The following is a 17,685-nucleotide window of genomic DNA, read 5'->3' on the forward strand; positions in this document are numbered from 1 at the left end:
GTCGTTAGAGAAAATTTCATGGAAATTTTGTCGTTAGAGAATATTTCATGGAAATTTTGTCGTTAGAGAAAATTTCATGGAAATTTTGTCCTTAGAGAAAATTGTATGGAATTTTGTCTTTAGAGAAAATTTCATGGAAATTTTGTCTTTAGAGAAAATTTCATGGAAATTTTGTCTTTAGAGAAAATTTCATGGAAATTTTGTCTTTAGAGAAAATTTCATGGAATTTTGTGTTTAGAGAAAATTTGATGGAAATTTTGTCTTTAGAGAAAATTTCATGGAAATTTGGTCTTTAGAGAAAATTTCATGGAAATTTTGTCTTTAGAGAAAATTTCATGGAAATTTTGTCTTTGGAGAAAATTTCATGGAAATTTTGTCTTTAGAGAAAATTTCATAGAAATTTTGTCTTAAGAGAAAATTTCGTGGAAATTTTGTCTTTAGAGAAAATTTCATGGAAATTTTGTCTTTAGAGAAAATTTCATGAAAATTTTGTCTTTAGAGAAAATTTCATGGAAATTTTGTCTTTAGAGAAAATTTCATGGAAATTTTGTCCGAAGAGAAAATTTCATGGAAATTTTGTCTTTAGAGAAAATTTCATGGAAATTTTGTCCTTAGAGAAAATTTCATGAACATTTGGTCCTTAGAGAAAATTTCATGAACATTTGGTCTTTAGAGAAAATTTCATGGAAATTTGGTCTTTGGAGAAAATTTTATATAAATTTTGTCTTTAGAGAAAATTTCATAGAAATTTTGTCTTTAGAGAAAATTTAATGGAAATTTTGTCTTTAGAGAAAATTTCATGGAATTTTCACTCAGGAAAAAATTTGACTAAATTTTCTCTTCCCAACATTCATGGTTTAATGGAATTTGTTGGCAACTCTTGCCTGAAATTTTACATCGTCTGATAGTGAGAGAGGTAAGAGGTGAGAGACGCAGTAGTTTTAGTTGGTTGCGGTGAAAGCCGCAATAAATAATCAACGAAACAAGGCGCGGATGAGCGTCACCAAGGACCAAAATTTGATGTTAGTTAAAAAGGACAACTTACCCAGAGGACGATGTTCAATGGAAAAATGATGAATTGGGCAACCGCCATTATTCCATGCTGACAATTTCAAATTAACACACGATGCGTTCGTTGCAATTAGATCGTTGCCAATGGGAGCCTGGGATGCTGTGAAATAGAAAATGGATTAAAAACACAAGTACAGCAGAGTGGTAATGCTAAATGAGCAGATGGGGAATTAAAAAGGGCATCAAAACCCAAAAATAGGGGCATACACGAACGAATGAAGAGGAATGAGAGGTAACAAACAGCTTTTAAATGTAGCAACACATAAAGAAACTAAACATTTGCAATGCCGTTTGTCAACTTTCCCCTTCGAGTGGGGGTGTTGGTCCTGCTACAAATTATGGTTTGCTTACCTTTGCCCTTGGTCCAAACATTAATTTCCTCACTTGCCGAACCATCGCCCACAATGTTGTGAGCGGACATTTTGATGATGTACTGATTGCCACATTTCAATCCTGTTATGGTGTAGGCATTATTCTCGGGCATCAATTCCGTTTGGGACCATGTCTCACCCATAATGCGATACGATATGGCATAGCCCTGCAGAGGAGCACCACCATCATCGGGTGGATCCCAGCTTACACGTATGCTATCCGCCGAGGCATACTGGACAATGATTTGCGGTGAGGCTGGTGGCTTCATGGCAATCACTTGGTATTGTATTTCATCACTGCCAAAAAGATTGTTTGCTGTACATGTGTAATTTCCGGACAAGCTGCCCTCGACTCCTGCTCGAAATGATAGCAAGGCAAATGTCATCGAATGTGGTGATGTAAAGTGTTAGGAGTATTAGAAACCAAGAGAAACCATGAAATGAAAACGGATAAAGGGGGGGACAAAAAGTAGGAGAGAGATGAAACACAATAAGATTTTTTAATTAACATTTAAGGTTTTTATTTTTCTCTTTTCTTCTTCTGTCGTATTAAAAATGAAAAACTTTATGGGTAAGGACTTACGGTGTATTTTCAAGTTTCCCTCATTTGTCACTTCGTAGAAAGGACTAAAGGTGACCGGGCGATCCCGTGTTAGCCAACGGGCTCTTGGTGTGGGATTTCCTACAGCGAGACATTCAAGTATTAGACTAGTTCCCACAGCCTTGCGCACCAATTGGCCAAAGGAAGCAATCCTTGCTGGAGCTGAGCAAAAACGAAAAGAAAATGTTTTGTTGTAAGAGTATGGTGATCAAAATGATAAAATTAAAAAACACAAGTAAGAGCGTGCTAAATTCAGCCGGGCCGAATCTTATATACCCTCCACCATGGCTCGCATTTGTCGAGTTCTATGCGCGGTATCTCTTTTTAGGCAAACAAAGGATAAAGGAAAAGAATTGCTATGTAATTGGAACAGTATCAAATTATGGTACCAGACCATAGTAGAAGTCATTGTGTAAAATTTCCGCCAAATCTAGTAAGAATTGCTCACTTTAGGGGCTGAAGAAGAAAAAAACAAATAAGAGCGTGCTAAGTTCGGCCGGGCCGAATCTTATATACCCTCCACCATGGATCGCTTCTGTCGAGTTCTATGAGCAATATCTCTTTTTAGGCAAACAAAGAATAATGAATATGGGCGGAGGAGGAGGTGGAGCTTTATCAAATTATAGTCCAATTCGGGGCTCAAGAAGCAAAATCGGGAGATCGGTTTATATAGCAGCTATATTAGGTTATGGATCGATTTGAACCATACTTCGCACAGTTGTTGGAAGTGTATCAAAACACTATGTGCAAAATTTCAGTCAAATCGGTTGAGAATTGGGCCCTCTAGAGGCGCAAGAAGTTAAGACCCAAGATCGGTTTATATGACAGCTATATCAGGTTATGGACCGATTTAAACCATACTTGGCACAGTTGTTGGATATTATAACAAAACGCGTCGTGCAAAATTTAATTCCAATCCGATAAGAATTGCGCACTCTAGAGGGTCAAGACCGAAGATCGGTTTATATGGCAGCTATATCAGCTTATGGACTGATTTAAACCATACTTGGCACAGTTGTTGGATATCATCACAAAACACGTCGTGCAAAATTTCATTACAATCGGATAAGAATTGCGCACTCTAGAGGCTCAAGAAGTCAAGGCCCAAGATCGATTTATATGGCAGCTATATCAGGTTATAAACCGATTTGAACCATACTTGGCACAATCGTTGGATATCATAACAAAACATGTCGTGCAAAATTTCGTTCCAATCGGATAAGAATTGGGCACTCTAGAGGCTCAAGAAGTCAAGATCCAAGATCGGTTTATTTGACAGCTATATCAGGTTGTAGACCGATTTGAACCATACTTGACACAGTTGTGGGATATCATAGCAGAACACGTCGTACAAAATTTCATTCCAATCGGATAAGAATTGCGCTCTCTAGAGACTCTAGAAGTCAAGACCCAAGATCGGTTTATATGGCAGCTATATCAAAATGTGGACCGATATGGCCCATTTACAATACCAACTGACCTACACTAATAAGAAGTATCTGTGTACAATTTCAAGCGGCTAGCTTAACTCCTTCGGAAGTTAGCGTGCTTTCGACAGACAGACGGACGGACGGACGGACATGGCTAGATCGACATAAAATGTCGCGACGATCAAGAATATATATACTTTATGGGGTCTCAGACGAATATTTCGAGTAGTTACAAACAGAATGACGAAATTAGTCTACCCCCCATCCTATGGTGGAGAGTATAAAAATGATTTTGTCATGGTTGCTATGATATGTCATGTTTGCTGCATATGTAGTACACTGGGTCGTATACTTTTTCTAATATAATTCAGTTGTAAATCATACGCTCCCATGGAAACCAAATTTACTACTGTTCCTCTTCATTTATTTACAAAGGCGTATTTATTTAATAACAAGTAAGAGCATGCTAAGTTCGGCCGGGCCGAATCCTATTATACCCTCCACCATGGCTCGAATTTGTCGAGTTCTATGCGCGGTATCTCTTTTTAGACAAACATAGAATATTGAATAAGAACTGTAATGCTATTCGACCTATATGAAGTTATAGTCCGATTCGGACCATAAATAAATGCTGAACATTGTAGAAGTCATTGTGTAATATTTCAGTTCGTTCGGATAAGAATTGCGCCTCGTAAGGGCTCAAGAAGCAAAATCGGGAGATAGGTTTATATGGGAGCTGTATCAAGCTAAGATCGATGCAAACCATATTAGACAAGTATGTTGAAGGTCATGAGAGAAGCCGTTGTACAAAGTTTGTGCCCAATCGGATGAGAATTCTGCCCTCTAGAGGCTCAAGAAGTCGAAATCCCAGATCGGTTTATATGGCAGCTATATGAGGTTATGTACCGATTTGCGCCATGCTTAGCATAATTATTGGAAGTCATAACAAAACTTCTCATGAAAAATTTCAGCCAAATCGGATGAGAAATGCGCGCTCTATTGGCTCAAGAAGTCAAGATCCCAGATCGGTTTATATGACAGCTATACCAGATTATGAACCGATTTGAATCATACTTAACACAGTTGTTGGAAGTGATACCAAAACACTACGTGCAAAATTTCAGTAAGATCGGACGAGAATTGCGCCCTCTAGAGGCTCAAGGAATCAAGGCCCAAGATCGGTTTATATAGCAGCTATATCTAAACATGGACCAAGATGAACCATGCAAAGCACAGTTGTTGGAAGTGATACCAAAACACCACGTGCGAAATTTCAGACAAATCGGGCGAGAATTGAGTCCTCTAGAGGCTCAAGAAGGGAAGACCCAAGATCGGTTTATATGGCAGCTATATCAAAACATGGAACGATTTGGCCCATTTACTATCCCAACCGACCTACACTAATAAAAAGTATATGTGCAAAATTTCAAGCGGCTAGCTTTAGTCCTTCGAAAGTTGGGGTGCTTTCGACAGATAGACGGACGGACGGACAGACGGATGGACATGTCTAGATCAACTTAAGATGACATGACGATCAAGAATATATCTACTTTATGGGGTCTCAGATGAATATTTCGGATGAATTATTGTGGAGGGTATAAAAATCTATCCAAAGCTATTTTAGGGCGCAGCGAACCTCACCGGGCTATACATTATCGGGTATTTTGTACCCGATATTAACGAAATCTGTAACACTGGTTTCTCGATATGGCCATATCCGTCCCTCTGTTCGCCCATCGGTCCGTCGGTCTGTCCATCTGTCCGTCTATTGAAAGAATGCTAACTTTAGAAGGAGTAAAGCTGTATGCTTGAAATTTTACACAAATACTTTTTATCAGTGTACGTCAATTATGATTGTACATGGGCTATATCTGCCCATGATTTAACATAGTTACCACAAACAAATTGTTCTTGAATCTTGACTTCTGGAGCCTCTAGATAGGCAGTTCTTATCATATTTGGCTGAAATTTTGTACGGTGTGTTTTGTTATGACTTCCAACAATTGTGCCAAGTATGGTTCAAATCGGTTTATAACCGGATACAGCTCCTATAAACAGATTTCCGAATTGTGCCTCTAGAAAATGCAATTACCACCCTGTTTGGCTGAAATTTTTCAAGTTAATTTTGGCTTTGGCTTCCAACCAGCGTGCCAATTATGGTCAAAATAGGTTTATCAACTGATGTAGCTCCCATATACACTGATCTCCCGGTTTGACTTCTTGAGGCTCTAGAGGGCGCAATTATTTGGCTTAAATTTTAAACGTGGTATTATTTTATGACTTTTAACAATAATAGTACGGTCCATCTGTATCTGTAGATGTACCTTAAGATTGATGCACATATTACTCTTCTTCGAATCTTTACCAGCAATATTTGTTGTGCATATTGCACAACACACGAGCACTTGCATTTATGCTTTTTTGTTGTTTTAAAATATCACATTGTGCTCGAAATATTAAACCCACATAAACCTCATTGAAAGTTTTAAACCATACAAAAATTGGCATAAATACAAAAACAGTCGTACAAAACCACCAAACGGTAAACATTTGATATGAGTTTAAATAAAATGGGCTGATACTCGTACTTAAACGAACATTCTCATGTTCGCACACACACACACACACTCACATTGCATACCGTAGAAGGACATTTCTGCATGAAAAGCTTTTTAAAACAATCATATTGCCAAAATGCCAATGAAATCAAAACGAATTTCAATTTTCCACTTACCACGTGTGTTTGTGGCTTGGGCCACCACAGAGGTGGGCTCACCCTCACCAACAGATGTTGAAGCGGATACCCAAAATTCATACATTTGATTCTCAGCCAAACTGCGTGCTTCGTGGGTAACCGGATAGCCAGACTCATCGACACGCACCATGTGAGCTAGAAAATAAAAAGAGAGAGATGAATAAAAAAAGAAATTAAAATATTTATAAAAATACAATGCCACAAAATGTGGTAGCTAGAAATGAAGACAAAAACGCTTTTTTGTGCAATATATGAATTCCAAAAGTGAATCTCTCTAGGTGGTCGAACGATATGAATGAACCAAAGCCTCAATAGATACTAAAAGTAAATTAGTAAGACAAAGCAGAAATCTTAGAAATCATCACATTTGTCAAATTCTTTGCCCGATATCTCTTTATAGGCAAACAAAGGAGAATTGTTGTGATATTAAAGCTAAACCAAGTTATGAACCGATCGGAGTCATTGAAGACCATAATAGAAGTCATAATGCAAAATTTTAGCCAAATCGGCTAAATAAACGAAATAAAGTCGGTAGAACTGTTTATATAGGAGCTATGTCAGGTTATGGACAGATTGTGACATATTCGGACCATTTTTAAAGTCTTAGAAGAAGTTCTGGAAAATCATATAACAACTGCGCCCTCTAGAGGATCAAGAAGTATAATCGGGAGATTGGTTTATATGGGAGTTATTTCAGTTTATTTATTGATTTTGACCATACTTGGAACAGTTGTTGAAAGTCACAACAAACCACTCCGTGCAAAATTGCAGTCAAATTGATTTGGCTGTTGAAGACCAAAAAGGAAGTCATTGTTCAAAATTTCAAACAAATCGGATAAGAATTGCGCCCTATGGTGGCTCAAAAAATAAAATCGGGAGATTCGTTTATATGGAAGCTATATCAGGTTATGGACCGATTATGACATATTTGCTCCTTTTTTAAGGTCATAGAAGAAGTGATTGTGCAAAATTTCTGGCCAAAATTTGTGCCAAATCGGATAAGAACTGCGCCCTCTAGAGGCTCAAGAAGTATAATTGGGAGATTGGTTTATATGGGAGCTGTATCAAGTTTTTGACTGATTTAGACTATACTTGGAACGGTTGGTGAAAATCACAACAAACCACTTCGAGCAAAATTGCAGTTGAATTGGGTAATAATGGCGCTCTCTAGCGGCTCATGAAGTAAATATACATCAATATCGGTTTATATGGGAGTCTAAGATTGGTTTATTTGGGAGCTATATTAGGTTATAGACCGATTAGGACATATTCGCACCATTTTTAAGGTCATAGAAGAAGTGATTGTGAAAAATTTTTGGCATGTCGGATTAGAATTGCGCCCTCTAGATGCTCAAGAATTATAATCGGGAGATTGGTTTCTATGGGAGCTATATCAGGTTATTGAATGATTTAGATCATATTTGGAACAGTTGTTAAAAGTCGTAACAAACTACTTCGTGCAAAATTTTAGTCAAATTTGGTGATAATTGCGCCCTCTAGCGGCTCAGGAAAACAAGATCCAAGAGCGGTTTATATGGGAGCTGTATCAGGTTATGTTGATCTTGGGTCGTTGGCACGGGATAAGGCTGGATTTGGTGATATTCGTACGATTCGGTACTAAAAAGTACAAAATGGTAAATATGAGACCAGCGTGAACGGAAAGGGCTAGAATTATGCTCTTTGGGCTCAAATTTAAGAGCGTCTCGAAAAATGAGGTTTGGTAAAAATATTGGGAAAATCATAACGGAAGTGGGACAAATAGACAAGACCCCAGATCGGTTTATATGGCAGTTATATCAGGTTATGGACCGATTTGAACAATTCTTAGCACAGTCGTTGAAAGTTACAACAAAACACGTCATGCAAAATTTTAGCCAAATCGGATAATAATTGCGCCCTCTAGTGGCTTAAGAAGTCAAGACCCCAGATCGGTTTATAAGACAGCTATATCAGGTTATGAACCGATTTGAAACATTCTTAATACAGTATTTGGAAGTCATAACAAAACACCTCATGCAATATTTCAGCCAAGTCAGATAGGAATTGCTCCCTGTAGAGGGCCAAGAACCCAGATCGGTTTATATAGTAGCTATATCATGTTATAGACCGATTTGAACTATTCTTGGCAAAGTTATTGGAAGTCATAACAAAAGACGTCGTGCAAAATTTCCTATCCAAATTGGATAGGAATTGAGGACTCTAGACGCTCAAGAAGTCAAGGACCCAGATCGGTTTATATGGCAGTTATATCAGGTTATGGACCGATTTGAAAAATTCTTAGCACAGTCGTTGAAAGTTACCACAAAACACGCCATGCAAAATTTCAGTTAAATCGGATAATAATTGCGCCCTCTAGTGGCTTAAGAAGTCAAGACCCCAGATCGGTTTATAAGGCAATTATATCAGGTTATGGACCGAATTTGAACCATACTTAGCACAGTTATTGGAAGTCATACCAAAACACCTCTTGCAGAATTTCAGCCAAATCGGATAATAATTGTGTCCACTAGTGGCTTAAGAATTCAAGAAGTGGGACAAATAGACAAGACCCCAGATCGGTTTATATGGCAGTTATATCAGGTTATGGACCGATTTGAACAATTCTTAGCACAGTCGTTGAAAGTTACAACAAAACACGTCATGCAAAATTTTAGCCAAATCGGATAATAATTGCGCCCTCTAGTGGCTTAAGAAGTCAAGACCCCAGATCGGTTTATAAGACAGCTATATCAGGTTATGAACCGATTTGAAACATTCTTAATACAGTATTTGGAAGTCATAACAAAACACCTCATGCAATATTTCAGCCAAGTCAGATAGGAATTGCTCCCTGTAGAGGGCCAAGAACCCAGATCGGTTTATATAGTAGCTATATCATGTTATAGACCGATTTGAACTATTCTTGGCAAAGTTATTGGAAGTCATAACAAAAGACGTCGTGCAAAATTTCCTATCCAAATTGGATAGGAATTGAGGACTCTAGACGCTCAAGAAGTCAAGGACCCAGATCGGTTTATATGGCAGTTATATCAGGTTATGGACCGATTTGAAAAATTCTTAGCACAGTCGTTGAAAGTTACCACAAAACACGCCATGCAAAATTTCAGTTAAATCGGATAATAATTGCGCCCTCTAGTGGCTTAAGAAGTCAAGACCCCAGATCGGTTTATAAGGCAATTATATCAGGTTATGGACCGAATTTGAACCATACTTAGCACAGTTATTGGAAGTCATACCAAAACACCTCTTGCAGAATTTCAGCCAAATCGGATAATAATTGTGTCCACTAGTGGCTTAAGAATTCAAGACCCCAGATCGGTTTATATGGTAGCTATATCAGGTTATGGACCGAATTTGAACCATACTTAGCACAGTTATTGGAAGTCATAACAAAAGACGTTGTACAAAATTTCAGCCAAATTGGATAAAAATTGCGCCCTCTAGTGACTCAAGAAGCCAAGACCCAAGATCGGTTTATATAACATCTATATCAAAACATGAACCGATGTGGCCCATTTGCAATTCCAACCGACCTACACTAATAAGATATATTAGTACAAAATTTCAAGCGCCCAGCTCTACACCTTCGAAAGTTAGCATGCTTTCGACAGACAGACGGACGGATGGACAGACAGACGGTCATGGCTAGATCGACCTAGAATGTCATAACGATCAGGAATATATATACTTTGTGGGGTCTTAGACGAGTATTTCGAGGAGTTACAAACAGAACGACGAAATTAGTATACCCCCATCCCATGGTGGAGTGTATAAAAATATTGAGCTGAAACTCTGTACAGATTTTTTTTTTGTCCATAAACAGGTTAAGTTCGAAGATGGTCTATATCGGAATATATCTTGATATAGCCACCATATAAACCGATCCGCCGATTTAGGGTCTTAAGCCCATAAAAGCCACATTTATTATCCGATTTTACTGAAATTTCGGACTGTGAGTTGTGTTAGGCCCTTCGACATCTTTCGTCATTTTGGCCCAGATCGGTCCAGATTTGAATATAGCTGCCATATAGACCGACCTGCCGATTTAGGGTCTGAGGCCCATAAAAGCCATATTCATTATCCGATTTTGCTGAAATTTAGGACAGTGAGTTGTCTTAGGCTCTTCGATATCCTTTGTCAATTTAGTCCTGATCGGTTCAGATTTGGATATAGCTGCCAAATAGACCGATCCCCCGATTTAGGGTCTTAAGCCCATAAAAGCCACATTTATTATCCGATTTTGCTGAAACTTGGGACAGTGAGTTGTGTTAGGCTCTTCGACATCCTTCATCAATTTAGTCCTGATCGGTTCTGATTTGGATATAGCTGCCATATAGACCGACCTGCCGATTTAGGGTCTAAGGCCCATAAAAGCCACATTCATTATCCGATTTTGCTGAAACTTGGGACAGTGAGTTGCGTTAGGCCCTTTGAGATCCTTCGTCAATTTGGCCCAGATTGGTTCAGATTTGGATATAGCTGCCATATAGACCGATCTCTCGATTTAGGTTTTTGGGCCCATAAAAGGCGCATTTATTGTCCGATGTTACCAAAATTTGGGACAGGGAGTTAAGTTAAGCCCCTCGATATATTTCTGCAATTTGGTCTAGATCGATCAAGATTTGCATAAAGCTGCCGTATAGATCGTCCTCTCGATTTAAGTTTTCGGTGCCAAAAAAAAGTGCATTTATTGTCCGATTTCGCCGAAAATTGGGACAGTGAGCTGGGTTATTCCCTTCGAAATTCTTCTGAAATTAGGCCCAAATCGGTCCAGATTTGGATAAAGCTGCCATATAGACTAAGGTTTTCGAGCCATAAAAGCCGCATTTTGTGTCCTATTCGCCGAAATTCGGGACAGTGGGTTGGGTTGGCCATCGTAGCGCAGAGGTTAGTATGTCCGCCTATGACGCTGAACGCCTGTATTCGACTACTGGCGAGACCATCAGAAAAAATTTTCAGCGGTGGTTTTCCCTCCTAATGCTGGCAACATTTGTGAGGTACTATGCCATCTAAAACTTCTTTCCAAAGAGGTGTCGCACTGCGGCGCGCCGTTCGGACTCGGCTATAATAAGCAGGTCCCTTATCATTGAGCTTAAAGTTGAATCGGATTGCACTCATTGATATGTGAGAAGTTTGCCCCTGTTCCTTTGTGGAATGTTCATGGGCAAAATTTGCAATTTGAGTCGGGTTATGCTCTTCGACATTCTTCTGCAACTTGGCCCAAATCGGTCCAGATTCGGATGTAGCTGCCATATAGAGCGATATCTCGATTTAAAGTCTTGGCGCAAAAAAGGTGCATTTATAACACGATTTCACTGAAATTTGACACAGTGCTTATGTTAGGCTTTTCGACATCCGTGTCGTATATGGTTCAAATTGGATTATTTTTAATATAGAGAGATCAATATTTTGTTATACACAATTAAACAATGACTTGTACTTACTAGTATTTGATCCAAATCGGAACATATTTCAATATAGCTGCTATGGGGCATAAGGTATGCATTTTTCACCGTTTTTTGATTTTGAAGGTGGTTCACATATATACCCGAGGTGACGGGTATCCAAAGTTCGGCCCGGCCGAACTTTATGCCTTTTTACTTGTTTTCTGATTTTATTGCCCACAATGCCTTAAACATAATTTTCAAAGATCCACCCTGGTAATTTTGACTCCCTTTTATGTCTTTTCCAGCAATTGAACCAATTCTACTCCCATACAGACAATCATAATTAAACCTTTATATATTAAAAGTTTAAATATTTTTTTTTTTCTCGATTTCCAATAAATTAACTCATTGTGGAGGCAAACTTCATCTGAAGACATTCGTAATTAAGACCTGTTTTCAATTATGTGCTAATTACCAGACAAATCATTGCTCTTGGGGTACAGAACAAGGAAAACTAGAATAAAGCAAAGAACCGAATACCGAGTATAAAATCTCCCCGGCAATAACTTTGGCCACAGCTTCGTCTGCTTTCTAAAGGGCATTAAATTGAAATTAAATGCCAAAACTTTTCCATTTCAAATCTATAGCCAGCTAGTCATGTAAAAAGAAGGAGAAAAACTTCAGCTAATAAAACTAAATTCACAAGATGAAGGAACAGAAACAGGAAACAGAGAGTTCAATTTTTTTTTCGTCTTTTGGAGGAGCAACATTGAATTGCAAGGCTACTGCAAAAGAAAAAAAAAAAGTGTGGTGCATTCTGGCCTTCTAAATATGAGAGCTCGAATGCGAGTTGTTTGCTAAGGCAAGTTTCCGGATATTACGGCACCTTTCATGACTTTCAATGATAAGTCGAAGCAAAACTTTTCCTATCACCATGGCTTTTTGTTCATGCTACTCTCACGAAACGAAACTTTCATTTCAACTTTACAAATACTTGGTTGACTCTTTTTTTGTCTTTTTGCTTTTTGCCCATTATTTCCTTTTCACTGAGCGTTTTCTTTTTCTCGTTTGGGCCGTTCAGGTTTTCCTAGAGTTTTTTTTTTGGTAACTCTTGGTATTGGTGATCAAAATGAGGAAAAAAAACATGGCAAAGAAAAATGTCATAAGTTTGGGCCAAACTGAATTTTGTGCACCCTATAACCAAGGAACATCTGTTTTAAAGACAAGTTGGCTTTTTAGTCGCAGTATTGGCCAACTTAACTCGATATCTAGTCAAACATCTGAGCCGTTCTTGAAATTGTTATGAAATTTCCAGCTTTGAAGTAAAACATTTCCCGCTCTTTGATAAGCCATCTAACATAGATGCAGATAAACTTCGAAAACATGGACTGTGCTAAGTCCAAAGGGTATTAATTTTACTACTTATATGGATTAAGGACCTTAAATCGGGGCATCGGCCGATAGGGTGACCATCTCCATATGTAGTTCGACTTGCATTATATTCGGGATGGGATCTAATTCAACTCAATGTATTGGGTTGCCCAAAAAGTAATTGCGGATTTTTCATATAGTCGGTGTTGACAAATTTTTTCACAGCTTCTGACTCTGTAATTGCATTCTTTCTTCTCTCAGTTATCAGCTGTTACTTTTAGCTTGCTTTAGAAAAAAAGTGTAAAAAAGTATATTTGATTAAAGTTCAGTCTAAGTTTTATTAAAAATGCATTTACTTTCTTTTAAAAAAATCCGCAATTACTTTTCGGGCAACCCAATAGTAGGTTCTCCTTTATTAGACAAACTCTTCAAACATCGTGCCATTGCTTAATTAAAATTTTCGCTCGCTTTTCAACTAAATGAGTGGCATTAGCTTCAATATTACGGTGGACCTCAAGAAATGGTTCCAACACATCATTGCAGTTCATGCCAGCCAACTTCAGGCAAAGCGGCATCAACAGTTGCATGCCCAGTACATTTTCTTTAAGAACCACAGCGTCAACATATGAAAAGAAATCCCCAAATTACTACCATAAAGTTTTTCTTCTAAAACCCTATGGTAATACAACAATCGAATGATGTTACCAACTAACTTTCAAATTTACCATACCATCCCCTCCTACAGATAGAGGCTAGCAATGAAAAAAAAAAAGGAAATCATCCTAAACTAGGAAGTAAAAATACCATTGAGATGAGTACTTACATTTCGCTTGTCCTTTACGTCCGGCTTCTCTTGAATAGACTGTATAATGGGTTATTATGCCATTGCGATTTCTCGGTGGCAGCCATGAAATCAAAATGGAATCTGCCGTTAGAGCAGCTGCTTTGATGGCAGCCGGTGCATCTGGTACATCGTCCTCCGTTTGGCAATATAATGGCTGACTGGCTACGCCATCACCGGTGGCCGTATAAGCCAGCACCCGCAACGAGTAATTGGTGGCCTTGTGTAGTGTGTGCAGATAGGTTTCCAAATTCGATGTACGTTTTATTTCTAGTTTGGCTGGAAAATCAACTGTGATGGCCCAAGAGTGAGGGAGAAATGGCAGCAGCAGCAGCAGCATCAGCATCCACATCATTTCCGTCCATGCAACCAAGAAGACAACGACACAAAGAACGAGAACATATTGAAATGAAAATTGAGTTATTTTTAAAGCACTTGACAAAAGTTCAGTACATAGTCCATACTACATGGCAAAATTTTATTCATTTTTCTAACAAAAACACTTGAATTTCTAGAGAATATAGAATTTTATTGAATTTTGTTCAATTTTTGAAAAGAAGGAACATGCAATTAATTGGGAGTGATGGTTGCAAATCAAATCAAATTGAAATCAGTCTCAATGGCACAACCGAACATACATAAATATCAAATTAAAATTAAAACAGAGAAAAGCCAATCAGATATTTAAACAAGTAGAAAGGGATTAAGTTTGGGCGGGCCGAACTTTGGATACCCACAACCTGGGGTAGATATGTAAACCACCTTTCCTTATAATCCGGTGAAAAAGGCATAATTTATGCCCCCATCGCAGCTTTATCGAAATGTGTGCCGAAGTCAACACGGATAGTGAGTGATCATTTGATTGACACGGATGTCGAAAAGCCTAACATAAGTCACTGTGTCAAATTTCAGCGAAATCGGACTATAAATGTGCCTTTTATGGGACCAAGACTTTAAATCGAGAAATCGGTTTATATGGCAGCTATATCCAAATCTGAAGCGATCTGGGCCAAATTTAAAAGGGTGTCGAAAGGCCTAACGCAACTCACTGTCAAAAATTTTGGCAAAATCGGACAATAAATGCGCCTTTTAAGGGGCCAAAACTTTAAATCGAGAGATCGGTCTATATGGTAGCTATATCCAAATCTCAGCCAAGTTACAGAAGGATGTCGAAGGGCCTAAAACAACTCACTGTTCCAAATTTCATCAAAATCGGATAATATTGGGTTGCCCAAAAAGTAATTGCGGATTTTTCATATAGTCGGCGTTGACAAATTTTTTCACAGCTTCTGACTCTGTAATTGCATTCTTTCTTCTCTCAGTTATCAGCTGTTACTTTTAGCTTGCTTTAGAAAAAAAGTGTAAAAAAGTATATTTGATTAAAGTTCATTCTAAGTTTTAGTAAAAATGCATTTACTTTCTTTTAAAAATCCGCAATTACTTCTTGGGCAACTCAATAAATGTGGCTTTTATGGGCCTAAGACCCTAAATCGGCGGATCGTTCTATATGGTAGCTATAACCAAATCTGGACCGATCCGCGCCAAATTAACGAAGGATGTCAAAGGGACTAACACAACTCATTGTCACAAATTTCATCAAAATCGAACAATAAATGCGTCTTTTATGGGTCCAAAACCTTAAATCGAGAGATCGGTCTATATGGCAGCTTTATCCAAATCTGGACCAAATCGAAAAATATCGAGTGAGTAAGTAAGTAAGAATGTAAGGAAGAAAGTGCTTTTGGTCCTTCGTGAAAAGAGTAAAGGGTAGTTCTTCATCTATTCCAACTCTTGTTAAGGACGATCAAACGTTCACTGACCCGGTTGATAAGGCTAACCTGTTGGCTGATATACTTTTGCAGGGAACTCTTCAAGCAACAGATAGCAATCAACCACTCCAACCAAATGTATCTGGCATCATGCCCCAAATATTTTTTCGAACTCGTGGAGCTCTAAGGTTTCTTGAAAATCTACAATAGACGTAAATAAATCCCCGGGACCGGATGGCATATCAACACTTGTCTTGCGCAAGTACTCTTCGTTGCTCACTCGTCCATTGCCCAACCTTTTCAATCTTGCCTACCGTGCGGGAGTCTTCCCGGCGCGTTCGAAGGTTGGGAACGTTCAGCCAATACCCAAGAGGGGTGAGGCAAACAACCCTGCGAATTATCGGCCAATTGCGATATGCTTCGCTCTCTCCAAGGTCATGGAGAGCATGGTTAATCGCCATCTTGTGAGGTATTTAGAGTCAAATGGCCTTCTTAGCGACCAACAGTATGGGTTCCGCAGAAATCGCTCTACGTGTGACCTTATGGCACTTCTGTCGGAACATTGGAGTCGCTCAATCCACCAGTTTGGTGAGATTGTCCAAGGCATTTGATAGGGTCTGACTACTATCAAAGCTTGTCGCATTTGGTGTCGGTAATGGCTTCGTTCGATTTATTTCGAGCTTTCTCAGAGGTCGCACCATTCGAGTCATTATAGATGGGTTCTCATCCAATGAGCACAAATTGACCGCAGGTGTACCCCAGGGCTCGGTTCTTTCTCCTTCTCTTTTTCTAATTTTCATCAACGATCTGTTGGGTCAGACATCGAAACCGATCTACTCGTTTGCGAATGACAGTAATCTCTGTCATTCGTACTCATTCGACCATAGGCCAAGTTTTCGAGAGATTAAGGACAAGAGGCGGGTTATGGACGATAAACTCTGCCAGGATTTGCTGGCCATTCCTAAGTGGGGTCGAAAGAATCGAGTAGATTTTAATGCACTGAAAACTCAGTGCTGTTTGTTGTCACGCAAACGATTCGCTGCCGAATCGTTTGCGTGACCATTACGATCATCTTTGTCTGTCAACGGTATAGATGTGGAGCAATCAGAAGCTCTTGATGTTCTGACCATGAAAATACAAAGTGATGTCCGTTGGGCTAAACATGTATTCGAAGTGTCGAAAGAAGCATTCAAGTGCTGCCTTAAACGGTGTAGGAATTACTTCACTCCGTCTGATCTTCTTAACATCGACACCACTTTCATAAGACCGAAAATGGAGTAGAACCCATGGGCTGGAGCTTCAAAATCATCCCTGGAGCTACTGGACCGTGTACAGAGGAGAGCGATGGCGTAGATTGGGAACAGTGGGGTATCCAACTCTATTGCCTCCCTTCATCATCGTTGCAATGTGGGTTGTTTGACGCTGTTCGATCGGTACTTTCATGATGTGTGTTCGTCGGATATTCGTCTTCTTATTCCTGATGTAAGGATGTATGTCAGGGATACTAGATATTGCAGGTTGATTGGGTAGTGGACCACACAATGCATTATAGAGAGAATACTTATTTCGCCCGAATCGTTCGTATGTGGAATCGACTTCCGGCTAATGTTTTTCCCACCCACTTTGACATCCAAGGATTTGAGACAAATGTCAATAAGCACTACATCCTTTTTCCCCCCTCCAATTCCTAATTTCCTATCGCCAATGCAATGCACTGCATTCATAGGCGACACCCCTGGGTGTTGGCTGACACAAATGAGACCCTAAATCGAGAGAACGGTCTATATGGCAGCTTTATCCAAATCTGCACCGATCTGGGCCAAATTGAAGAAGGATATCGTAGGGCATAACACAACTTACTGACACAAATTTCCGCAAAATCGGATAATAAATGTGGCTTTTATGGGCCTAAAACCCTAAATCGGCAGATTGGTCTATATGGGGGCTATATCAAAATATAGTCCGATATAGCCCATCTTCGAACTTAAACTGCTTATAAAGAAAAAGAGGACCTGTGCAAAAATCTTAGTATTTTATTTTATTTTTTTATTTTATTTCTCTTATTTTATTTTATTTTATTTTATTTTTT

At 38.9% G+C, this 17,685-nt stretch overlaps 1 protein-coding gene across 1 annotated transcript in view; it reads right to left on the reverse strand.

Annotated features, from left to right (window-relative positions):
- LOC106088400 (cell adhesion molecule Dscam2) overlaps positions 1-17,685 on the reverse strand; it is a gene marked incomplete in the record, with an annotated part of 263,277 nt that overhangs the window by 35,546 nt on the left and 210,046 nt on the right. The window contains 5 exon segments of the mRNA XM_059361431.1: positions 1,046-1,171; positions 1,423-1,797; positions 2,026-2,205; positions 6,208-6,363; positions 13,810-14,118. Coding sequence (XP_059217414.1) covers positions 1,046-1,171; positions 1,423-1,797; positions 2,026-2,205; positions 6,208-6,363; positions 13,810-14,118 — 1,146 coding nt within the window.

This window comes from Stomoxys calcitrans, chromosome 2 (assembly GCF_963082655.1).
Source record: "Stomoxys calcitrans chromosome 2, idStoCalc2.1, whole genome shotgun sequence".
NCBI classification, from domain to species: Eukaryota; Metazoa; Arthropoda; class Insecta; order Diptera; family Muscidae; genus Stomoxys; species Stomoxys calcitrans.